This window comes from Prinia subflava, chromosome 20 (genome assembly GCF_021018805.1).
Source record: "Prinia subflava isolate CZ2003 ecotype Zambia chromosome 20, Cam_Psub_1.2, whole genome shotgun sequence".
NCBI lineage: Eukaryota > Metazoa > Chordata > Aves > Passeriformes > Cisticolidae > Prinia > Prinia subflava.
Window position 1 is genome coordinate 1,449,763 of NC_086266.1, and position 25,816 is coordinate 1,475,578.

Genomic DNA, 25,816 nt, shown 5'->3' on the forward strand with positions numbered 1-25,816 from the left:
GCCAATTAAACTAACAACATTTAAACGAAGTATTTGCAATGGCCAATTATTAATCAAGCAGAGCAAAATATAATTGTACCTAATTCTGATTTCACACATCTTTTGCCCTGGCATAGCAGTACTAATTTGACTGGAGTTTACTCAGCATGGTACCAGTGCAAAGGAGATCCAGGTTTGGGGCTTCAGGCAGTTTTTCTTCAGTGCCATATGAGTATGTGAGGGCAGAAGGCAGAAAGGCAGAACAGCTCCTTATTTTATACTGCTTTTCCTATAAATGAGTCCTGTGGCGCTCAAGAACAGTGTTTAAAGGCAAGAAGAAAAATGAAACTTTTGGAGATAGTATCAGTAACCTGACAGCTCTCTCCCCTCTCTGTACACGGTGATCTTGACTCATCCCAAAAGTACTTTTGTTTGATCCCAAAGATTTGTCCTTAAGATATGGCACTAAGCTAGTTATGACTCACATTAGGAAAGTAAAAAAAAAACAACAAACATGGATAAAATTGAGATAAAGCAGAACATTAACAATCCTTCATGCCTGACACTTAAAATAAAACACATTTGCAACACACTAAAGGTCTGCCCAGTCCAAGACAACAGCATGTACTGTGACGAAACTCAATGAGAACTTTACAGTAATGTAAAGCCTTTTATCTAAGGATCTTTAAATAATTGAAAAAATGTGGGAATGCTATAATCTTAATTTTATAGACGGGAAGCTCGGGATGCACAGTAGCAGAGTGATTTTCTCAAGGATGCAGAACAACTCAGGCCATAATTATCTAAACACTCGAGCTGAGCACTGGTCTCAGCCCCTGCCAGGCTATTCCACACTCTGCTTACTCACACGTCCTCCTCCCTGTGCTGGCAGAGCAGGAAACAAACACAGAAGAGAAATAACTGTTCTGTTCCTTCATGGGGTTAATTCTCGGTCAGATGAAGCCCTTGGTCCAGCTCATTTGGCAATTGCACTGAGATTTGTGCAAATAAAATTGAGAGAGACCTGATCTGCGTTCTGTCAGCCAGCAAGGTACAAACTGAATCTATGTCAAGTGTGTCTCAACTACAGGATGAGGACAGCTCACCCAGACAAACATAAATCTGAGATTTAACAAGGAATGGAATGAATCCTAAGGCATTACCATCAGAGACCACTGCATTAGCAGTACCAGTTGCTCTGATGATTGGTCTGCTTGTCAAAATAACCCCATGTGGTATGCAAGAAAGGATTTGCCAGGCTCTGGTAAAGCAACTGGAGCAGGCTGAAGCAGCAATTTATTGCCACTTACATTTTTCTCTTAGAAATTAATTAATTTGATCCGTGCAGGATGTCACAGCCAAGAGCATCAAGTCTCTGGCAGGACAGGCAGTGAGTGCAGAGGCCAGAGCTGTCAGTGCCTACCACGTCTCACACTTCGTTTACAGCATCAACAAACCCAGGAGCTCTGTGGGACAAGTGCACACGTATCTGGTGACAGCACAGGGTGGTGACCAGCTGCAGGGTTTAGTGGAGCTGAAAGGGCCAACATCTGCCCCTCAGAGTGAGCCAACAGGAGCCAGGCTGCTCCAGCTCCAGCTGGCCAAGAGCCAGCCCACGGCAGGCAGCTGCAGGGTGAGCCAAGCCCTGGGAAACGCTCTGGGTGAGATCTCCTCACTCACACCAGGACAGCCTGCAAGAGGCCCAAAGGGCTCTGATGTCCTCTTAAAATGTGTAGGGCTCACAGAGAGAGGACATAAAATATGCTGATCACGGTGATTTCTTATGTGTGCTAAACAAATCTGTGTCCCTGTCGCTTAATCCCATGGCATCCGTGTCTGTGGTTCTGTGCCAAAGCTGACACAGACTGACACACAAGCAAACACACACAGTCTGTGTCTTTTGCTTTAGGAAAACAACACACAGGATTTCCTACTTTAAAGCTAATCTGCAATCAGAGTTCATAATATTTGGTTTTAAGACCCTTATCTGAGGAGATACTGAACACCCACAACTGACTTCCTTGGGAGTTGCTAAGTCCTGCCTTAAAAGCACCTTTCCCAGGGGTTTAAAATACTGATTTAAAGAGCTGTTTTGACCTGAAAAAGTGGTTGTTTAATAGTTTCATCGCTCTCACCTCCTCTAATTCCTGTTTTGGCAGAACACAAGCACCTCAATTGACTGAGGCAGAAGATTTTCAGACTTCACTTATACATGTCAGGGTGATTAGTTTACAGATCTGAGTTAAAACACAGGCTGGAGAGATGCTTGTGCTCTCTGTACTCACAAAAGGAGGCATTTGGTGTGAGACAGATAAGGAAACTCGAACTGGTTATCTGGGCCCTCCTTTATCTGACTCTTGCTTGAGCACTGACACTGTGATCCCAAGGGGCCTCTTTTCTGAATCAAACAGGGAAAAGACAACTCCAACAGGAGAGCTTGACAAATAATTAAAAACAGAGAAACAAATGCAATTAAGGATGAATACAAAACTAATTGAATAAATAGCTTCATGGATAATAATAATAGCTTCATGAATAAATAGCTTAATTGAATAAATAGCAAGTGGCCTTTCTACAGCCATGCCAAGTGCTTGCATTTACTGCAGGAAGGTCACAAAACTGCCTCTTCATACACCTCTGCCCTTCATGTCACAGACAAGGGCTCACTCATCATCAAAATATTTCCTTCTAGAACTCCTTGGAGTTCATGAAATGCTGTATCCATCTCCCAGCTTCAGTTCCAGCCTTTGCCAGAGGTGTCCTTGAATCTTGTCCTATAGGAAAAGAAAAACTTCCCAAGTAGGGCTGAGGATTTGAGGGCTTCTCCTACAGCATGACATGAGAGTCTAGCAATAAACACACGTAGCTGCTGTATTTACGAGGTTAAAGGGATTAGCCAGGCCAGCTGCAACAACACGATTTACTTGCACCAGCATTCCCCGAGGGAACTCTGTGGAATAAAACCTCCCTGAAGGTCAGCAGTGGGATTCCCCTCTGAATAATGGCCTTGGCTAAGCTACACCTGCCCACACTAACATACCTGCACACTATGAAGAATCTCTCTTCATATTTGGATGTGCAGAGATAGAAATATATTTTTGTTTCTCCCATCTTTCTCACACACACACCTTTGCTCTGCATTTCACACATCCACATAAAGTGTCTATATTTGTATACACTTCACAAAAAAATCTAAGTTACTCCCTACCCTGAAATGTAATGGCCAAAGTAAAAATATTTACTCAAGCAGTGGTGGTTGTTATTTTCACCCTACAATGGAAGTATTTATCTCACAGGTTATAAAGTAAACAGCACGAACAAGTTTCCCTTTCCCCTTTTTCTGCCCTGCAGTTGTGGCACAGAAGACCCACAGAGCTGAGAATTTAGCAGCAAAATCCCCTCTCCCATGCAGCCACCTGCAGAATGCTGCAAAGCAGAGTTGATGTGCATGTGCTGGAGGCTCTGGATCCTCTCATCTGCCTCCCCTGCTCCCTCCTTGGAATTCCTGCTGCTGCCAACTACCTGGCAATGGCTGTTGCTCTATCTCTGCCTCCCCTCAGTGTTGGGAATCCCCTTTCTCCAGAGCCTCATCTGAAAAAATGCCCTGAGAACAGCGTGTTCCCACAGTGTGTTCAATTCAATTAAGTATTATGGGAACAGCTTGTTCTCTTCAGACATAGACAGTTGGCTGGTGGTAAAAGAAAAAAAAATAGCAGCAAGGGAGTAGAGCAGGAGAGAAAACAGGCAAGGATGAGCAGAGGGGGATTAAAGGACAAGGGCCAGGAAGGAACTGCAATCAAACAAGCTCATTTACAAGGCCAACTGTGCATTTCCAGCCAATCTATCACAATTCACTTTTTGATAGGAAGTAGGAAAACACAGCTCAGTTGTTGGAGCTCCTGGCCATCTGAGAAAGCAGGGAAGATGAGGAAGAGTATGAGCATAGTCCAAAGGCACAATGACATACGGGATGGAAAAAAGTCATCAAGAAAATAAAAATAATTCTTATATCAGAAGGAGAAAGCAGGATGAGCCAAATAATATATGAAGAGCAAGGAAGTTTGGGGCAACTTCTAAAGCTGATCCAGTCAAAGTTCCCCTGAGACAGAGCAAGATACCTTCGCAAAAATCACTGGAGAAACTGTGTTCAGGTGCTTTTAGTTTAGATTACCATTCTGGTGATTTATATTTACAGATGCAAACTTACTGGGATCCCACTGATGCCCTGAAATCCTGGAACTCCCATTGGACCCTGAAGAAAAAAGAGCACACATTATATTTCACTTCATTGGGCTGTATATCTCAGTTTCCTGTGAGATATTTCAGCCTTGGACTTCTGCTTTCAAAACCAAAAGGAGCAAACGATCTCACGCAGATTCTCTCTGACCACAGGGGTCAGTGAAGACAGGAACTGAGCATCTGAGCTTGACTGGATGCCAAATGAGTGTTTCAGGAATGTTTTAATCAGGCAATTTAATGTAAAAATATAATCTCCTACTGCACATCTGGGGAAAACAAGATGCCAGGAAAATAAACAATCTGCTATAAATTTAACCCTTGTCCTTCCAAGAGTTTCAACAATACTTACATATTTTTCTGTCTATACTTGGGTAGGACCCCCAGAGATATGCAGACCACTGCATTAACCTCAGACTGCCCAAGCTGCAATGACCACACCTTGTTGCCCTGCTCTGAATAGTAGCAAAACAGACTGTGTAAGCAGAATACCCAGCCTAAATTGCTCTTGCTTTGGAAAGGTAAAATATAGTTAGTTCTCCCATAAGGGATGAAGAGAGAGAGACTCTTATAGCACGTTGGTATTGTATATGTATAATTTCAGGGGACAGAAACAGTTCTGGAGTAAATTTTATTGTACTCTTTTTGTTAGAAATAACTTTGCACCTGCAAAACCGAACTGTAGATTTTGTTTAGTGCCCATTCTTTTTGCTTTTCCAGACACCAGCTCAGGATCTCCTACCCAGGAAGATCCCCATGTCTCCCTGAACAGAGTGTGCATAACAACCATCTGCCCCTGGGTATGTGAAGTGACAGACTATTTGCAACAGCAACACTCATTTGGCTGCAGTGCACCCACCAGGATGGCTACACTGTTCAGCAGCTTTAGCATCTGTATCCTCATTCAAAAATAAATGCAGAAAATTCTCTAAAGACACTCTTGAAATGCCACTGTATTTTTATCCCTGGACATCTTGCCCAAGATTATCTTTATTCACTCAAAAATATATACAAGGCCACAGAATTATTGCAGGGACAGAAAAGCCACTGTTGAGCCTACCTTGTCACCTTTCTGCCCAGCTGGTCCAGGAGGGCCCACTGCTCCTTTCTCACCTTTTGCTCCAGCCAAACCTTCTGGGCCAGTAAATCCAGGTGCTCCTATTGGTCCTTGAAGCCCGATTGGTCCTGGTCGACCCTAATAGACATTAAAAACAAGTCAATGCATCATGTCCACAAACTCCTTTGTAATTACTCTTTCCAACTCAACTTTTAATGCAGTTTGATACCTCTCTGGGTGGTCAGGAGATCCTAAAGTTTTCCCTGCCCATTCTCTGACAAAGACTGTCCAAAATTGCACACAGGACTCGAGATGGGGTCACACCAGCACAGAGTAGAGAAGGACAACCACCTCCTCAACTGGCTGGTCATGAAGTGCTGAATCATTAAGGCTAGAAAATTCCTCAAAGATCAAGTCCAACCTTTGACTGAGTACCACCATGCACACCAAACCTTATCACCAACCACATCACCAACCACATGTGTTCATCTGCGAGATGCGAGCGCGGGGCGGAGCGCGGGGAGCCTGCGGGGCCGGGCGCTGCCGGCAGAGGGCGCGGGCCCCGCGGGGAAGCGCTGCGGGCGCTCCGGCGCTGCCCGGCTCCGGTGCCCGGCTCCGGTGCCCGGTACCGGCTGTGCCCGGCTCCAGTACCCGGCTCCAGTGCCCGGCTCCAGTGCCCGGCTCCAGTACCCGGCTCCAGTGCCCGGCTCCAGTGCCCGACTCCAGTGCCCGGTACCGGTGTCCGGCTCCAGTGCCCGGCTCCGGTACCCGGCTCCGCTGCCCGGCTCCAGTGCCCGGTACCGGTGTCCGGCTCCAGTGCCCGGCTCCGGTACCCGGCTCCGCTGCCCGGCTCCAGTGCCCGGTACCGGCTGTGCCCGGCTCCAGTGCCCGACTCCAGTGCCCGGTACCGGTGTCCGGCTCCAGTGCCCGGCTCCGGTACCCGGCTCCGCTGCCCGGCTCCAGTGCCCGGTACCGGCAGTGCCCGGCTCCGCTGCCCGGCTCCAGTACCCGGCTCCGCTGCCCGGCTCCAGTGCCCGGTACCGGCTGTGCCCGGCTCCAGTGCCCGGCTCCGGTGTCCGGCTCCAGTACCCAGCTCCGGTGCCCGGCTCTGGTGCCCGGCTCCAGTGCCCGGTACCGGCTGTGCCCGGCTTCAGTGCCCAGTTCCGCCGCCCGGCTCCGCTGCCCGACACTGGTGCCCGGCTCCGGTGCCCGATACCGGCTGTGCCCGGCTTCAGTGCCCGGCTCCACTGCCTGGCTCCAGTGGTGCCCGGCTCCAATCCCCGGCTCACGTCCACCTTCCCCTCCCGGATCATGTCCAGAGGCCGTGAAACACACCGGGCTGAGGTCCCAGAGCATCAGCACAAAATGCGGTTTATGGCCGTGCATTCTACTGGCAAGGCAACCCGTGGATTACCCCCGTAAAGAATCGAGGCTTCCTCCTCCGTTCTATTTTACTGTAAGCTAAGAAACCCACTACACCTTAATAACCCCACCACACCTTAATAACCCCACCACATAATGCCCCCTGCTTTTAATTCTCATGTCCATGGAAGTGTGTTTCCCTTCTACTTCCCTAACTCCGTAAAAGAGCAGAAGGAATGCAGCTCCCTGCTGCAAGTGTTTTAGTAATCTCAGCTGGAGACACACAAAGCCCTAACTCCATGGCTTGGCAGGTAAAACCCTTCTACTGTTAGTTTAAAAATGCACTGTTCCATGTTTAAAATCAAGCAAAGTGAAACAAACTGTACATGATTTTAAAAATTCTTTTCCCGGGATCATTTTTAGTACCTGTTTAGGCTAAAATAATTACTTCCCATATTCCATGTGTCTTCACTGTTGGAGCAGTTTTCTTTTAACTGCACCAATTCTCCCATATCACTCTTTCTGCTGTGATTGTTTCATCCTGGCCTTTTAACTGAGGTCAAGTGCATGTTTGATATTTCATACCTTTTCTGTCTAGACACTGTCCATAGTGTGCACTTCCAGAGGCACAGACTCACAGCTGAAAAGGCTTTTATGTTGATTATTTTTAGCTTTCTTCACTCTGGGCTAATTATCAATGGAATCCTTTATATTGGAAACTATATAATCAGAACATTAATCCCCAAAGCTTCAGTGGTCCTTGGCAACCATAACACAACAAGAAACATGTTAAAAATCACGTGCTTTGCTCTCACTGAAAAAAGTTAAAGCTGACACTGAATTTCCCATAATCACAAAGAATTTCACTTACAAACAAGGGTTGTGGAGTGTTTTACCTCAAGGCAACACAGCAGAGCTGAGGCATAACCTAAAAATGAGCACTTTACACTGACAGAGTCTTACCTCTCACAAAAGAAATGGCACCCAAGAGCCCACCAAGTTTGTAGAGAAACCACACTGTGAATTCCTCATTTGTTTGAATTGCTAATACTTCTGTATTCCCTTCGTTTGATTGCCTGGTTAATGACAGTGTTTCACAATGACTGGAACTGATGGGAATTAACATTTTAGGAGGTTTCTGTTTTGCTGTATGGCAGGTGGCTCTGAGAAATATATGTGGACTGGAGAGTAAAGACCAGAAACTACATCTTCTGCTTGTGTTTGGATGAGCAGCTCTCTGACAGAAGAATTAAATATGTTCTCTGTGATTTTCACAGCTAAATATCTCTCTCCTGTATTAGTGCCCTACAAGAAAGATTTTAACAGCACTTGTAGATTTTGTGCAGTGCCTTGGAGTGTCACTAAAGCATAAGGACACAGTAAAGTGCTTCTAATCTCTCTGATAATGTGATTATGCCATGATAATCAGGCTCTCAAGAATTCCCACTGTTTCTTTTGAAGCCTGTATGGATGGAAATCATGTTTTCTATGCTGAAACAAAGGCCTTGCCTTCACTGCTAAAAAAGCAGTATTTTTCATCACTCAGCAGCACTGCCATGAACTGTTCCAAGATCATTATAAAGAGCAGGCACGGTGTACCTTCCTCCTCACTCCCTTTTAAATTCTGTGTCATGAGGAAAGGCTGTACAATGGGTAATGATGGGGCCTCGCTGCACAATCCAACACATGACACTTTCTCTATTGTCCCTACCCCTTTTGCCAACTCTAATACCTCACATAAATTTTCGCCCACTGAAGCAGAGCTGCTACACATAGCACTGCAAATTCCAAACATTCTTTTATTTCCCATTGCCTCTGCGAGCCTGGAGAAGAAAGCGTAAATCTATTTGGTTTGTCACTGTGTAAAGGAACACACGTGGAAGTGGTATGGAACCACTGGATGTGAGCCTTATTTCTGGGACAAAACCCCAAATATATATTTATTGGGGAACAATTCCCTTATTTCTGGGACAAAACCCCAAATATATATTTATTGGGGAACAATTCAACTGGCCTAAGTCACTGTCAAATACCCACTCAGTGATTCATAAAGAACACTGGAACCCACTAAGATAAATCTAGCAGATAACTAAGCAGAAAATGCTACTGATCAGGAAGGGCAGAATTGATTCCTATTTTTGTTAGTAAATTTGCAGACTGCCACATTTCAAGCAGCAAAGCACTATTCATTTTCTAAGCAAAATTAAGGTCCTGTGTATGAAAAGAGCAACTGAATTTAAATATGCTCACGTCTTCTGAAACCAACGTGTGGTTTCTTCTCTAGGAGAATTCAGTGACCAAATGTTATAAAAGGGTTGTATTTAGATTTTCTCTTCCTTCACCCATTATTTTCCCCATAAAACATGTTTTATTGACACAAAAGATTGAGTGAAATATTTCCTTCATGTAGATCTACTTACAGATCTACTGTAATAATAATAATTACTGATGAAAACCCCTTCACTATTTTCCTAAATTACAGGTCAGGTATCCAGTGCCCTGCTCACATTCCAGAGTAAGTCATTATTCTCCCTACTGAAAAATGCTTTTGTACTTTTAAAGAAAATTATTCTTCAGTTTTTCTTCTAAAAACTGTTGGGGAAGATCTAAGGTAAAAATGGCTCCTTTATTTCTGTCATATGAGTCACTGTTCCTCTACACAGCTTTTTACCTACACAGAATGAGAAGAATACAAAAAATTGTATGTGCACACAGAAATAATGGACCAGAAAAAAATCCTGTGCAACAATCCTGCTTCATTCAGCATCCTCCCATAAAAGCCATTGTTTGGGGTTTTTTCCTAATATATATGTATGGTTTTACAATCTATTTTTTAATTGCTTAAAGATTATTGAAATTTGATTCCACAAATCATTTGATGTAACAGTGTTGCAAGGGATGGTTCACCACATTATAAATACAGAACTATATGTGAACCCTAGACAATTTTTAAGAATATCTTTATTTTTAAATTGGATATTTGAATCTATGAAAAGTTTGTTCCTAGAATGCTTGATTTCCCATTAAAAGCTTTCATGAAACATCCTGATCCAATCAATTCCACATATTTGCTATTTCTATTTAAAACACACAAAGAGACCACATACTGTCATCTTTTTCCCCACCATTGGCAATGCCAGGAGTGACTCAATATTCACTGAGGGTAATTATTCCATTTTATACTTCACCACTTTCTGAAGCAACTACAAAAAATGTACCAAAGTCAAAAAAGCATGACTTTAACTTGGATTGCTTTTTCTCTTTGATGTTGTGACATGTCCAAGTGAGATAAGAAATCAGCTCCTGTGGAAAGGTTGCAGGGCACAGAGCACAGATAACATGAAAGGCTGTGAAAGGCCCTTAATATCTGTGTGAGAGATGCACAACCCCCTGTGCCTGGGATCCAAACCTCCATCCTTCATTTTCTAATGATCCACTTCACATTTATTGAATTATGATATTATTACCAACTGCAAAAACCACAGCTATGTTTTAGTCCAAATAGGAAAAGAAATCTGTTGCATTTTATTTAATATTAAGTAGTCTCTGCAAAAAATTCACCTGGATATTTAATTTATTGCAAAATGCAGTAAGACAATTCATGGAGACAGGACATGAGGCACTCCTCTGAAGTCATGCACATGTTTAAGCCTGAATTCGAGGCAGTGAGGAAATGAGACATGAGGCAGGAGGAACACAGGCAGGAGCTGCTGCTGCACCTCATGGAGCTCTGGCACCACATCACACTCAGCAACATTCAAAAAAAAAAAAATAGGGCTTATATTGAAATACTCAATTATGAAATCTTGACAAAAATGTTGAAGCAAGTGAGGTCTAACTGACTTCAATTTACTTATGAACTAAGCTTTAAAAAAAATTAACAAAAGAGCATAGTACAGCCAAAGGTTTGAATGGTTTATGAGATTTTATGGTCTTTTGCAACCTCAGTTCATGTTCTCTCCCTCAAGCCTTCAGTGCCTAATTTCTAAAAAATGTTTCAGAAAGCCTTTACAGTTCCCCGACCTGTTCACATAGGACAGCAGCTGTCATAACATTTTCCTGCCCTTAATTGCAGGAAGAGAATTTGAGTATTGTGTACATCTCTTGACAGCAGAAGTCGTCCTGAGCTGAATTTTAATACAAAAGAACGAGTTATTTCAGAAGAAAACACAGGGCTTGTCTAGAACTTCTTTCCATTCTCCCGATGGCTGCACAGGAAAGCAAACAAGATAGCAAATGTAAAGTATGAGTAATGTGTGAGTACATATATGTGTGTGCATCATCTCTCCCACACATTTGGTAAGATCAACCAAGTTATTCTTCACAAACAATTTAAAGGGGTTTTATTTAATTTATTACTGAGGAAGATCAAACCCTAATCATAGATATTAGACAAGCCTCCTGGAGAAAACAGATGTAACTTCATGGGCAGCCACATCAGGACTGCTGCCCACAAAACCTCAGCTCTGCCTCTCCTTAAGATACCCCCTACAACACACAAAATTCAGGGATCTCCATGGGCTCATGAGGAAAGAACATGCAGTGTTGGTTATTCCCCCTTCCACTTATCCCCAGCACCCCAGAGAACAAACCAAAAAAAGCTCAGTGAGTTTCTAAAGAGCTGTTTAAGTGAACAGTGACAATGAACTTGCTCCCTCCCCCTCTGGCTGGCATTTCCAAGCTGCCTTCCTCATGGACTCAAGTGACAGAAGATTCATTGTTGCAAAAAAATGTTGTCAGTAGAAAATTAGCTGTATTAAGTAGTGTACTGAGCAAGTGAAATCCTGCCAGTGTCAGGCCTGTTAAGACTATTAAAAGGACATTGTATCTAGGAAGGCAGGCAGGGTTCAGCCACATGCTGAAGCCCAACAGACTCCAAACCTCCGCAGGCTCTGCTGTGTCCAGATCTGTTAATTTGCTTTGGGCTCCTCTCCAGTTCCTTCCTTTACAACAAACACGTTTTTTTAAAAAAATGTCTAATTCCCCTTTGAAAGCAAAAGCCATGAAAAGTTAGTGTTTCCTGAGACACCAAACAGGGATGTGGGCAAACAGCAGATCTAGCAGGAAGGGACTGCCTGTAGCAGCATTTTCCCAGTTCAGCTCTTCCTTAGCAGACTGGAGGGAAGGGAGGGAAGGGGAAGGGGAAGGGGGAAGGGGAAGGGGAAGGGGAAGGGGAAGGGGAAGGGGAAGGGGAAGGGGAAGAGGGAAGGGGAAGGGGAAGGGGAAGGGGAAAGGAAGGGGAAGGGAAAGGAGGAAAGGAAAGGAAAGGAAAGGAAAAAAGGAAAGGAAAGGAAAGGAAAGGAAAGGAAAGGAAAGGAAAGGAAAGGAAAGGAAAGGAAAGGAAAGGAAAGGAAAGGAAAGGAAAGGGAAAGGAAAGGAAAGGAAAGGAAAGGAAAGGAAAGGAAAGGAAAGGAAAGGAAAGGAAAGGAAAGGAAAGGAAAGGAAAGGAAAGGAAAGGAAAGGAAAGGAAAGGAAAGGAAAAGGAAAGGAAAGGAAAGGGAAGGGGAAGGGGAAGGGGAAGGGGAAGGGGAGGGGAAGGGGAAGGGGAAGGGGAAGGGGGAAGGGGAAAGGGGAAGGGGAAGGGGAAGGGGAAGGGGAAGGGGGAAGGGGAAGGGGAAGGGGAAGGGGGAAGGGGAAGGGAAAGGACAAAAGTCCCTGTCCATTGGCTAGCAATTTCTAATACCACATTATACCTACACGTGATCACCTCCCTCTTTCTGCCTGGGAACTGGAAATCAAGGACAGCCAAGACATGTCCTGCTCCTCAATTGTGCAGAGATCAGGAGATAACTCAGAGATAAGGAACAGACCCAGAAGTGGCAGAGGAAGAGAGGAAGAAGAGCTACAGAAGCCCCTTCTGCTGTGTGGATGATACAGATGATCTCATATTAATTCATTAATTACCAGCAGCAGCTCTACTGAAGCTGTTACTTCCCTATTTCTCACACTTCTTACAGAAGTCTCCCGTGTTGCTGTCAGCCATCCCATGGTATTCCAGCTAAAACAGAACATCTAAATCTTGGTTTAAATGCTGCAAAATTAATAACTAAGAGAAGAATCTTTCTATTGAACAGCTTGCTCAATCTTTGCTTTCTGCTCTTTGTCTATCTGCAGCTATTCTAGTCAGTAATGTGGCTGCTGATATCAATGACATTCATCTTACTGTATTTTGCAATAAATTAAATATCCAGGTGAATTTTTTGCAGAGACTACTTAATATTAAGTAGAATGATACAGATTTATTTTCCTATTTGGACTAAAACATAGCTGTGTTTTTTCAGTTGGTAATAATATCATAACTCAATCAAACTTTTCAATTGTTGTTATTGTGTTCTGTGTTTCTGCAGAATGTAAAGTGAATCATTAGAATATGAACAGTAGAGATTTGGATCCCAAGCGTAACCTTGCTATTTTAAAGCAGATTTAAATGTCTGTATCCATTTATGCTTCTAGGAGTTTCTCTCAATTTGTCTCAAAATTGAGAGAAAAAGTGTCTAAAATGCTGAGATAACTGAATCTAAAACCTGAACCTTTCCTCTAGCTTAGCTACCCATCCAAGTCACAGCCTATCCTATTCTGGACAATAATCTTATGGCTGCTTTTTTGGCTCACTTTTACCATACTGGATTGTCCTATTATTTTTCTAATCTAATTATTCTATGGCATTTCACTGTTACACAGAAAATGTGTGTCTATAAATTGCTGTAAGTTAAGCAGTGTTTCCAGAAAAACAACTTTGTCTTTTCCCCTTTGTTCTCACTGATGCACTGTGTCCCTTCCCCTGTCTGATACTCGGTGTTTGTGCTATTACAACCAAATTAGTGCTGAGTACAATGTAATTCTGAAAGCAACTTTGAGCCTGGCATGTGATATATGCAGCATGACTGCCTCTGGGACTTACAACCATACCATGTATAACATTAATCATCTAGTGAATAAAGTAATCTCTTTCTCTGGAAAAGAAAAAACTACAAACCAAACAACAACAAAAGCCCCTCCACGCGTTTTTTAAAGTATCCATTTTATTCACCAGACCATGTTCCACATGCTAAACATTCTGTTTACAAGGGAGAAACACAGCAAAACTTCTCATTATCCACGAAGGTCATTGAGCCCCAAAGGATGCTTGTAGTTAGAAAGGCAGGCAGGGAAAGTAGGCCATGCACAGATCTGGCCAGTACAGGGTCAGCAGCAAACAATAGATTCCCTGCAAGCAGTTTCCCCTACATTTTGCCTCCCAAAGCCTTCCCAGCATGTTCCTGGCACTTCAGAAAGGTCTGAGCAGCTTTCCTTGCACAGGCTTCTGCTAAAACCAAAAGTATCTGTTGGAACAGATAAAATTAGTCAAGATTTAAAACTCAGATGGGAACCATCTCGTGCTTATCAAGATAGCAGATTTATAACAAAATCTATTCCCTGAGACCTGGTACACAGCAGAGCCGAGGGGAGCTTTGCAAACATGTAAACAATTCACTTTAAAGGGAAAAATGGGGGTCTGTGAATCCTCATCTATACATTGCTTGGAAATATACAGGCCAGAGCAGGAGTGGAGAGGAGTAGAGGTCTGCAAATCTACTAACAACACATTTGGCAAGATTCCAGTTATCTCTAGAGGCTCAAGCAGAGCGGGTCCAGGCAGAATTTTACTGCAGTGCCTGATAACACGAAGCGCCAGTCAGTCAGTGCCTGCTTTACTGGGCAGTGTCAGGGAATAAACTGCAATTAGTAAAAATAACTTCAAACCAAACTCTCAGAGAGGAAAAACCAGAGGATTTTTCACTTGTCCTGTGTAAGTGTTGCATATTGATCCAGGTAAGGACGGAAATGAACTTTCCACCTGCTTGAATTCCCACTGACTAAAGTATATAGAATAAATGATCAATTCCAATGTTGCTTGTCATCACATAAATTGTATGTTTAAGTCCTTGGACATTTACTGCGTGGCTGTATTAACACTCCAAAAAGCTTCATTCATTTGTTGGTATAAACCACACTTCCAGTCTGCTTAATCTTTGACAGACAGGTCTCATTGTCCCCAAAATCCCTCACCACACAATACAACAAAGACTGAAATGACTCTGTGGGGCTGCTCTGCTACCCACACTGCTCCGCGCTTCCTGCCCCTATATCCCTGGAATTCATGACCATGCAGATTACTAAATTACACACTAGGCCGGGGATTAAGCGTGGCTCTTTGTATGGGAGCATCTGAGGTCTGGAGGAAGATTTTACCTGTCACGGTCTGTGCTCACTGGGCCTTGATGAGGGGCAGAAGGAAGCAGCGCTGCAGAAGATCAGAACGCTGCTGTGTGATACTCAGCGAGCTGGATATGATGACAGGATAACCTGGCTGTGCCTGCCCTGCACACAGGTCCTGGCAGCTTCACACACACAATAACCAGCCACTGTTTCCCAATCAGCTCAGCAGCTTCTTCCTCCTTAAAATGTTCCCTGTTCTGATGGACGGCGAGTCAGAAAATGCCCTTCAGTGCACCCAGCAGAACTGCAAAGTGTGAGGGTTAGGAATGCATCCTGCAGCTAAGCAAACATGCCAAAAAGACAAAGGGAGAGGCAGGGTAGCTCATCAGTTGTTTTAATTTAGCTGCTACTCAAAGCTGCAATTGTTGCTGATTGTTTTCAGAATACTTTAAAGTTACCTATCTAAAAGAATTAAAAATAAAAACAAGGGAAAAAAGCCTGTAGGAACAGCATAAATTTAAACACCTTAAGGATACTGCATGCCTTTTATCCATTGCTTTTCACTTGAAAAAACAGAAGCTTTTATTAGGCCTTAATCTTGATGTCTAGATGAGACTGAGGAGAGTAAAGTGGTTTTACCCCAGTGTAACTTACAGAGAGCTGGTAACTGCAAGCTTTGGCTAAGTCTGTTTAGAAGTTCAGAAATTACCAGGACAGTACAATGATGGAAATCAGGAAAAGTCTGTAGAGAGACACCACATTTTACAAAAACATGGTATTTCCTTTTTTATTTTTTAGGAGAGAGTGGCCATTAATTTTTGTTTTCTTTTCTCCTCTTTGCATACATATTCTTCTAGTAGCAAATGCTCACATCTCCCAGGTTTTATTAGTTATGCTGATATAACCATAGTGTTCTGAAAGACAATATTGTATTTCTCATGTATTTTACACTCAGAGCACAGTGAATGACAGGCATTATCTAAGGTCTGAAAGATACAAAGTTCACAGCACAGCCACTTCCACGGATTTGTTTCAGACAGCAAACTCTGCTAAAAAGAACAAATAAGGACCAGTACACCACAATAAAGTGATGTTTTAGTTCAACATCATCCCATTACATCAAAGAGTAGAGTTACTACATGCCAACACGATGACATGTCATTTCAGAGAAACCAGAACTGTCCCAGATCTGCAAATAGCTGCCTTGCACCTCATCAAAAACTGCAACCCCCCAGAAACCCCGGGATGAGCAGCGCTGGAAGCGGATCTGGTCTGCACAGGCTCAGCAGGACTCTTTGGAAGTTGCTGCCAGTGCTCCTTTGGCAGCCAGAACAGGCACTGTGGAGCTGCACAAACTCCTCCAAGCCCTTTCCCCAGAGCCACCAGCCAGGGAACAGCCACCCCACTGCCATTGGAGGAAAATAAGCAAAGCATACTTTGAAAGAATAGAGAAAAAAGAATCCTCTATTGATCCCTGCTGCAAACCAGCTTTGTGTTCCCCTTGTTCCTGCACTCACTCCGGCTTCAGTTAAACCACAGCTAGCTGCAGTGATGGTTTTCCAGGGGATATTGTTTAAATCCTCATACCCTGCTGCATAGCATGCAACAAACTGCCCTCAGCCCACACATGCACACCACCCTTCTCACCCTGGGCTGAGTTCTTGATAATCCCCAGAGGCATTTATAGCAGCCTTTAGCCAGCAAGAACAGCGAAACAGCGAACTGCTTCAATGAACACACAGAGTCTGAAATCACAAAAAGACTCTGGGATCTTCTCAGTGACATCCCTGCAGACAGAGGGTGGCTGCAGTGAGGTGCAGCCCTGTCAGAGACAGCATCACTCCCTCACTGCCACTGCTCCTGCCAGCACAGCCCATCTGGGCTTGGCTGAATCTGCAGCAGCAGAAATTTTGGCTTATATCTGCCACTGACTGGAAATGCCAGCCCTGCAACCAAAGCCTGAGAGGAACCATGCCCCTGAGGAAGGCTGAAGAGTCAAGGCTTAAAAGCAGAATAAAGGAAAAAGAATCTGAGAAATGAAAGGAGATAATGTTAGGAAGTACAGAGGAGGTACAAGTATACATCCACCATCAGTTTACAGCCCAGGCTGAAAGCACACACGAGGGAAGTCCACAAAAGTCACAAAGTTCTGCACGTACAGCCCCTGCTGCCAGTGTGAAACCAAAGCTGCAAGGTGTGCACTGGACACTGCTGGTTGCCCATGATGTGACTCTGGTGGCCACATCCCTGATCTTACTGCTGCTCCCAGTGTAAATCCCAGAAACAGCCCCAGGAATGCGGAGCTGCAGTTCCAGAGGTGTCCTGGCAGGCTGCAGAGCCTGGTGTTCATTTTCCCAGCTCTCACAGGGGACGTGCCCAAGAACAGGACTTGCATCCTAAACACCAGGATTTTCCTTGAGTCTCAGAAGCTGCATCCTCATCTCTTTGCTTTCCAGAAACAACATTTTTCCACTGATACAAGTAACGCTGCAGTGTCAAAGCACTTATCAGTCATCCGGAATAACAGCTGCTTTATCCTGGGGAAGTGAAATTTAACTATGCAGAAACTTTGTCTTTGCTGAGCAAATAAAAGAAAATAAAAGTATATTTTCCTTGTCTTTGCAATACCAGATGCATCAGCTAGAGGGGAAGAAATCTGGGATTCCTTCAGATTGTGATTACCAGTATCAATCAACATTATTTATTTTGATAGAAAGGGTTTTTTTCTATTGCTACATCTTTCTCATGCTAAGAACTCATACTGGATTTATCAAAGAAACAATTGACTATTAGTACCAACTATTTTATTTTCCTCCCCATTACAGCAGTATGTGAGGTGCACATCTTTTTCCAAATACCAGCAACTTTAAATGATTTTTTTTTTGGTAAGTATCTCCAAATCTAGCAACCTTCAATGAAAGCAAGACAGATCAGATGCCCCTTGTATTTAGCAGGCCAGCACTCAGAAGAACAACACTATCTTGAAGGTATTTTTTACCTCTAAATTATATGCTGTACATACATTCAGTCATCCAAGAAGGGTGAAATTAGTGACCTATTTTTCTCTCAATTAAATAAAATAATGCTAAAACTTGATGTACACTGTGGTGGTTAGAAACAGGACATTCCACAGAGACATTGCCTGAGTGACACTGCTCCGAGACACTCTCAGGCTCCTCTTCACTGAGGGTCTGATCCTTCAGCTTTGCTTGGGTGTATATTGGGAATGTTTTATTGTAATTAAATTGAGGAGCCGTGAAATGAATCTTTAAATGCCCCTGTTATGTCTCCAGTGAGCACTAAATCCAAATGCTCCACCGTTGAATGCAGAGGGATGAAAATCCAGACCTGCCCTTATGTCCAGCTGGTTTGGGATCATTCCATGGTTTTATCCCAGCTGTGTGCTTTCCTTAAAAAATCAGGACATTTAATGCTTAGAGGAAAAGTTATTTGGTGCAAGGCCTTTTTATTGTTTATACAAAGTACAACTGATCCTGATGTGTAACTGAGGCCCCAGGCCCTGCTGTACTGTAAATACTGAAAACAATCACCAGACCAAAGCGACCAGAGTCTTTGCACAAATGCTCTTTGTAAATGTGAGCCAGTTGGATGGTGTCTTCCAATTCCACCAGAAACTGCGTTTTACCTCCCACATGAACATAGCTGTTACAGGACACATATATTCCTAATTTACTGGAATAAAGTGATTATCTACAGAGATGGTGTAAGAAATCTGTGTAGTACTTCTAGCAGCATGGAAGTTCAATGCAAGGAAAAAGGAATCAAGTGATAAATAAAGGAAAAGTAATTGATTGAAATGAGATCTCTTCCACAATTAATTTTTCTGGTTAGGTTCCAGTGCAAAAGTTATGTGAAAATATATCAATATTTTTTCATTGATATATCAACAAAATAGTATCTCAAACACTGCCTCGTGTGGAAAGAACCTTAAAAATTAAACTAAGCAGACAATTTGTAAATATATTTTTTGTTTAGTCTGGAATACAAATTTTACACAGCACATACAACTCTTAAATCCTATCCAAACAAACTCAGGGGCAAAGTAGATTTTAAGAGTTCATACCTAGAAATTTAGGTTTTATTTATTTCCAAAACTTGCACAAAATATTTGGAAATCAGTTTAAACATAGGAAGCATTAGCTCAGAATCAGCAGAAAGAAAGCAAAGTGTATTATTAGTCATAGGCACATTTCATTTCTTCTTCCTCTTGCAAGAATAAGGCTCCTTCACTCCTGTAAGACAGTGGTTAAAACATTAACTCCTGGAAAGCTGAAATGAAATCAAATGCTACACGTTAACAAAAATCAGCAAAATTTGCCTTTCTGACAAGCAGTACTTGCTATGGTTATGGAAACCCTCCAAAGTGCCTAACTGGATAGCTAGTTGTGTTCAGGAGGGAGTTTCTGATATTGCAGGGACATTTAGGAGCACCAGATCCTAGAAATGTGTGAATCTGTTCAGAGGCCATTTACATTCCAAGCTGCCTGAGACCACTCCAGGGAAGGAGTTAGAGGTTGTCTGTGCTCACATCTCCTGGTGGAGTGAGCAGATACTTGCTGAGGTGAGTGCTGATCAGACAAGTTCTCGCTGATTTGTGAAATGATTGGACAGCACCAACGTTCCCAGTGTTGAGCAAGATGGGAGGGAACACTAAAAACAGCTGGTGATGGCTTAAAATTAACGTTCCCCAGCTTCTCTAATAAAATGCACAGCCTATGGTGACTTACACATAAATAAGAAGCTTTCAACTTTGTTCAGCTGTAGCTTTCATTCTACAAGTGAAGATTTTCCCTCACACTCCTGCAGTTCAAAGAACATTAAGTTTTTTCCATGTTTCTTCCAGGGGATACAACTGTTAAATACACTGGGAATCCCTGTTTCCACTCCGAGAGCCTGGATTATCCTCTGCAAAATGAGTTTGGGCTGTTCTTGTCTGCTTTGTGCCTACACAGTCAAACTGTTCTCACTTCATCTCCACTTCTGGACATTGATTACATACGTGCAGTTATCTAAATATGGAAAGTAAGGGTAGATCTACAGCCTCTCTTTAAAAAAAGGATATTTTACATAGCCAGCATACCTGAAATCCTGTGATCCAGGCTCCCATTCATTTACCATTTTTTACACAAAGCTAAAGTAGCATCACCAAAGTCAGCTGAGTGACTTCTTAATCCTAGCAACTGGTTTTCACTAATGTAAAGAACAGGCCTCCAGCAAAGCTAAACCAGCAGAAACTGGTATTTCTTTGGTATTTCTGACACTGCTCTGAGGAGTAGAAATGCAGCAGAAGAGGGTGAAATCAAGACCTGGTTCACAAAGATTTTGTTATTTACAATTTTAGAAACATGCTTCTAGAACTGCCGTTTCTTGATTTAAAACTCTCCTGCATATAGTCAGTAATTTAGTGAGCTCTTAATCTTTAATTTGGAAAGTTGAAGCAAACTTTCCCTAAGACCTCACTAAAACCCAGGTGTTCTGGATCTTCCCAATACAACTATAGTATGAGATGGAAAGTAAACAGTCTAATCCGTGTATAAATATTTAATAAAACACTTGAATCTGGAGCAAAATGCAGCTAACTCAGTGTTCCCTCTTTAGAACACAACCAGATTAGCTGCATGACACAGTGTTAGTACAAACCTTCCTTGACTATAAACATTGCTGATGTATTTCCAATAATGAAATGTATGGGAACAGAGGAAGGGTTTACTCTGAAGAGAGTAAAAGGTCCAATTTCACTGTGAACCTTCTCTCACCTGGTGATGCCTTTTCCTGAAGCATCTCAAGGAGTTCCCTGTGCATCGTTCCCCTTTCTACTGGCAGGGAGGAACATGACCCCAGTTAAAAATCAATGGCAGACACCAACAGAAGATGCTGTTCTGCTTCATATACACATTGACTCAAAGGTTCTCAGGAGTTAATTGCACATTCCAGCTGATAAAGGACAAGGGAAGGTTAAACTAGATTAGTTCAGGTTTTAGTCTTGATCTTAGAAAAATAAGTGAAGTTTAATTACTTCACTGCTCTGGAAAAAATCTGGAGATAACACTTATGTCATTTTTTGTTTCAAGAGAAAACATTAAATCTCAGGAAAATTTCCTTTAAGGTCCCAGAAACACTGATCCCTGCCTGCAAGGAGTCACTGGGTGTCCCAAAGCTTGTTTTGTAATGATTTTGGATTTACAGCTCCAGTACAGCTGGAGTTACACAGGGAATGACCACCTGCTGCCTTGATTTTGCATGCAGACTTCACTTCTTTATTTTGAATTTGCTGTGAGACAAGCTGGGCTATATTTCCACTGCTAAGGATATTCCAAAGGTTGACATCTTCCAAAAACATTTTGTCCTCTTAGGAAGATATGCCCTAATTAAAATCAGACAAGACAACCTCTTCTGCTATCTTCTCTTCCAAATGTCTCTAAGTTTGGAGAGAAAATATATTCCAGAAGAAGTGATTAACTATTTTAAAAGGTTCCTCATTAAAGAGTACAGAAAGCTAACTTTTTACAGTTTTATATCAAAGTATTTTCTGTGAAGGCACTTTCCTGAAAATGTAGTTGAGTATGCAACCGATTTCTTAATTAAAACTTGAAGAAACGTATAACTAATGTAATTCTCACAGAGTGAAAGCACTTTGGAGCTTTCTCCTACTGTATATTTGTAACTGCCCTGCACTGCAGGACTTTACCTTTCTTTTTACACCAAAATCTATTCCCTAAGTGCAGCAGCTGCAAACAGCTATGGCAAGAATACCCTGGCTGATGCATTTCTCTTTGCTTTTCCCCTTCATTTAGAAATTTTTATTCTGTTTTTAGACAGGGAACAGACAAGGAGGCAGATGGTGCCAGTCTGGCAATGGAGATGGAAGCAGAAGGAATTTGGTGTTCAGGGGGATTTGCCATTTTGATATTAAAACATATCCCAGCTCCAGGAGCAGGTGGACAGAGCTCAGCTATAAGGCAGAACAAGTTCTCCTGTACTGTTCCAGCAGAATATCATGGATGTGAACACAAATCTGAGAGATCTGTCTTAAGAGACAGCAGCTCTATAGAACTTAAAAAAAAAAATTAGTGCAGGATTGCACTACCCTTAGTGCTAAACATTAGGTACTAAAAACTTCTTCCTTTACCATACACTGAGAATTCAGCACATGCTGAGTCATTTTATTAGACAGCTTTCTTTGATCATTTAAAAGAATATCATCAATCTTTGAAAAATGACAACCAGATGTTTCCTTTTAATAGCACTTCAAAACTTGTGCACTATTTGCACTGTATTTATTATGGATCAAACCCAGAAATTTTGAAATTATTTTAACTTCCTGTTTATTAGCTTTGGCAACACTCTGCTGGTTTTTATAGAAGACCCACAAAAAGCCCTTCCAAAAATCACCCATAATGAACATTTGCATTTATGCTACTTTTCAGACTACTAAAATATTTCTATTTCCAAAATAAGTAGCTGAATGAGATACCTGATATAATTCACAGTATCCATTCTTACTAGGGTTGCATCTTTCCTCCAAATTTGTTTTCTATTTTGGCAGCTCCACAGAAGGTCAAAGAGTAACCCTAACATATCCCCCATCAAATCAGAACATTTTGCAAAAAAATGCTTGTTCTGTCAATGGATTTGTGACTGATTAGAGAGCAACAGCTAAAATGTCTCTAATCAACCCCTTAAAAGGAGGAGACTGGCAAACACCTGAATATTCCTCCCTGAATAAGTCAAGGGAAAAGTTAAACAATTTACACTCATACCCAGATTCTCAGCTAGACTGCTCTGTATCCTACGTGTTATTAATTCTTCTCTTATTCCCACTATGTTCTGTTATTTGGATGCTGCTTTATCTGTTAAAAAAAAGTGCCATCATTCCCTTTTATTCCTGTCTTTCCTTTTCTTCACCATCAAGTGTTCAGAAAGCCCTAACACTTTGCTGGACACCAGCAAACACACACATTCCTCATTCACAAGGAGACAGCATCTCCCCATTTTCCTTCCCTATCACTGATGGACAATTTACAGTCTGTTCTCCTGTCTCCTATAATCTCCCATCAGGAAAAGCTACGATTCACACCAAAAATACTGCACATATTTCCCAGAAAACAGGTAGCCTGAGACACCTATGCATTCAGCTTTCCTTCCAGCTAATTGGCACTGCAGCCCCTCCTGCCACTCCAAACAGCTCTGCCTGGTTGGCCGTGCCCATTGTGTGCCCTCCCTGGCTGCAGGCTCCATGACTGGCATACTTCCTGCCTATCTGTTGCCTAATTAAGTTTGCTTTGTAGTAATCCCTGCTGCTGGCTGTTTTCCTGGCTCCCGGGCCAGCTAACCTGACTGGCAGCCAAATCTCTCCAAGCTGGGCCTTGCTCAGGGATTGGTTCTGTGATCCCTCTGTTTCCGAGGCTGACTTACTGCAGGGATCACACTGGAAATCTCTGTCACACCTTTCGCTTGCTGCCAGCGGAAACTCTTCAAAAAAGACTCTTGTTTCTGCAAAGGGCACCTCTTCTCATTTTAAGAAGATTAAAAAATAATTAGTACCGGGGATATTCTGAGCCAATCACACTTAGTTAGAAGATGGGCAAGTTTTGAGTGGGGTGAGAGGAAAGAGGCATGACAAAAATCAGGTATTTAAGAAAATTTAACCTGGGCAAAAAGTCTACTAAGACATACTCTAGGTGATGAGTACTATACGTGAGTAATATAGAATGTTAGGTAATTTCAAGGCAGGATATAAGTTACCCCTTCTTGTCTATCAAATGCTTGGAGAGGAAAGTCTTGTGCCATTTCTCAGATGGAAGGGGGCATCAAAAATCTCTCTTCAACTGAGACATCACTGCAGGACTAACTGCATAAAATTCTACAGCTTTTGTTAGGCAAAAGCCCAACCAGCCAATTATATGTTTCAAAGACTCACGATAACATTTGTTTTTCTTGTCCTGGGCAGGACTCTAGAGAGTTTATCCTCCTGCAGAAATTCTTGGTTTTCTTTCTGACTTCAAGGTGGAGTGGCTAACATAAAATAATTCTAAGAATATTTACAGTTCTTCCCCTACAGTGAATAAATGAGTACACAAGAGAAATTGAAAGGTTGATGCTAGTTCTATTCTAAGGAGTTACACGGCAAGTAAAACATCACAGACTCATCAAAGCCTCCCTTCTATGGCCAAGAAAGACAACATTTTTTATGAAGAATTTGGATACGTGTTTTATTCTCCAGGACTTAGGAAGCTGATGGGATCTGTTTTGTCCATATGGAGCAAATCCACAGCACAACTCATCACTTTTAGTCTTGGAGAAAGTGCCCCAGATACAAAGTTAGAACAGAAGGTCAGTCGTGGCAAGGCTCCAAGGAGGCAGAGACGGGGCTGCTCTGTCCTCCCATCCCTACACACCTAAAATGAAATCAGTGGGATGACGGTGCTGCCTTCAAGGAACAGCACGTTCCTCCTGCGGGCAGCCATGGCAAAGAGAAATGATTCTGGTCCTGGGCAATGTGCCTGCACCTCAGCTCGTGCCAGCAGCACAGCAGAGAATCACGAAGGTACGAGGCAGAGGGACCTGACTCTGCCAGCTGAGCACGAGCTCAGCAGTCAGCTCAGCTCACACCCACATCAGTGACACCTCACCTCTGAGAAAGTCAGTTTGGGAAAACCAGAAACTTCCAGGCTAGAAAGGAGAAACAAAAGGACATTCACTTGGTATAGTGACACTACACAGCTTCTTAAACTAAGACAACTCACAGCATTGTAGGATGAAACAAGGAGTTTTGTAAATGCTCCATTTGCTTCCAAAATAGTGTAAAGACTTTAAAATCCTGGGTTAAAGCTCACATGAGGCACAATTACTTGAACAGTGACACACACTCCTTAGCTGGGCTTTTCCAAGCCATCTGGAAGTGCTCTGTGGAGCACAGCTTGAGGGCCCATGTTCTGCTTGATTTCAAAGGTCCCCACTGCAATTACAAAATCTGCTGCCCTTGCAGGAGGACTGAGAAACAGTTTCAGGTCACAGAGTCACCTCACCCACCCTGGTGACACAGAAATGCCCTGGACCCTGGTTAGTTCTGAATGCTGTGCAAATCTTAACAAGATACATTTCCTAGAACATCCTCAGCCTCACTGAGTGCACACATCCTCTCAGACAAAACTGCAAACCAAATCCAGAGACAGGATTTGCTACCAGAGCCTGCCTGGTTCCCCTGTTTGAACAGAGCTGTTATCATTTCTGAATTCTGTGATAAGAAGGGGGCCTGTCCCCTCGAGAAGTCTCCCCAAAGAGATGATGTGAGATGTTCCTGCACATAGGAACGGGTTTGGTCTTGGGTCCCACTGCATAAGGAACCCTCTCAAATGCAAAGAGTTCGGTTTTATTTATGCTGTTCCAGTATTTGGTGTGGTTCTCATTAGAGAGTTAAGCTCAGTGTATTTAGCTTGGGTCAGGAGGACATGTACAATAATTGTTTAATGCTACATTTGGCAAAGTTTGTTTTATTACTTAAAAAAAGATACAAACCTTGGCAGTTGTTAAAAAAAGCAGCTGGCACATAAGTTGTTTGACTTAACTATTACCTCATTTTCTTCCAAAATATTGCCAGAACTTCTTAATGAGAGCAAACAGATGGTGAACATTTTTCAGTGTTATAGATAAGCCTCTTCCCAAACCAAATGATGGCATTTTATATATTTAACCAGAAGGGAATTTGAACGAGAACTAGACATTATTTACATATAGTCCATCTTTACAAAAATAACTTGATAACAATCCCACTATTACTTGTACCTGTTTCCATTTAGCACTGCTCACACCTGGGCATTGTCACACTGGAAAGAAATTGGTATCCCACATTTGATTTGATTTGATTTGAACTGCATGGTATTGAAATGGCAGCACTGTGTCCCACAGGGCTGGTCCAGCCGGGGAGCAGGAAACCACATAGAAACAGAGAGAAGTTTGAAC

The 25,816-nt window shown here is 42.6% G+C and overlaps 1 protein-coding gene and 1 long non-coding RNA gene across 3 annotated transcripts in view; both read right to left on the reverse strand.

Annotated features, from left to right (window-relative positions):
- COL4A6 (collagen type IV alpha 6 chain) overlaps window positions 1–25,816 on the reverse strand; it is an 88,803-nt gene that overhangs the window by 31,397 nt on the left and 31,590 nt on the right. The window contains exons 1-3 of one of the 2 annotated variants that reach the window (XM_063416883.1): window positions 5,502–5,682; window positions 5,276–5,410; window positions 4,187–4,231 (exon numbers count right to left, since the gene is read on the reverse strand). In XM_063416883.1, the coding sequence (XP_063272953.1) occupies window positions 4,187–4,225 (39 nt within the window). In that variant the 5' untranslated portion in view covers window positions 4,226–4,231; window positions 5,276–5,410; window positions 5,502–5,682. Of the gene's footprint in view, window positions 1–4,186; window positions 4,232–5,275; window positions 5,411–5,501; window positions 5,683–25,816 lie in introns of those variants that run through there. The other variant, XM_063416882.1, reaches the window with a different exon arrangement.
- LOC134560667 (uncharacterized) lies at window positions 18,902–21,067 on the reverse strand. The gene is made up of 2 exons (XR_010082778.1): window positions 20,611–21,067; window positions 18,902–19,086 (listed from the first exon to the last, which is right to left on the reverse strand). It is a non-coding gene; the product is annotated as an uncharacterized LOC134560667 (long non-coding RNA).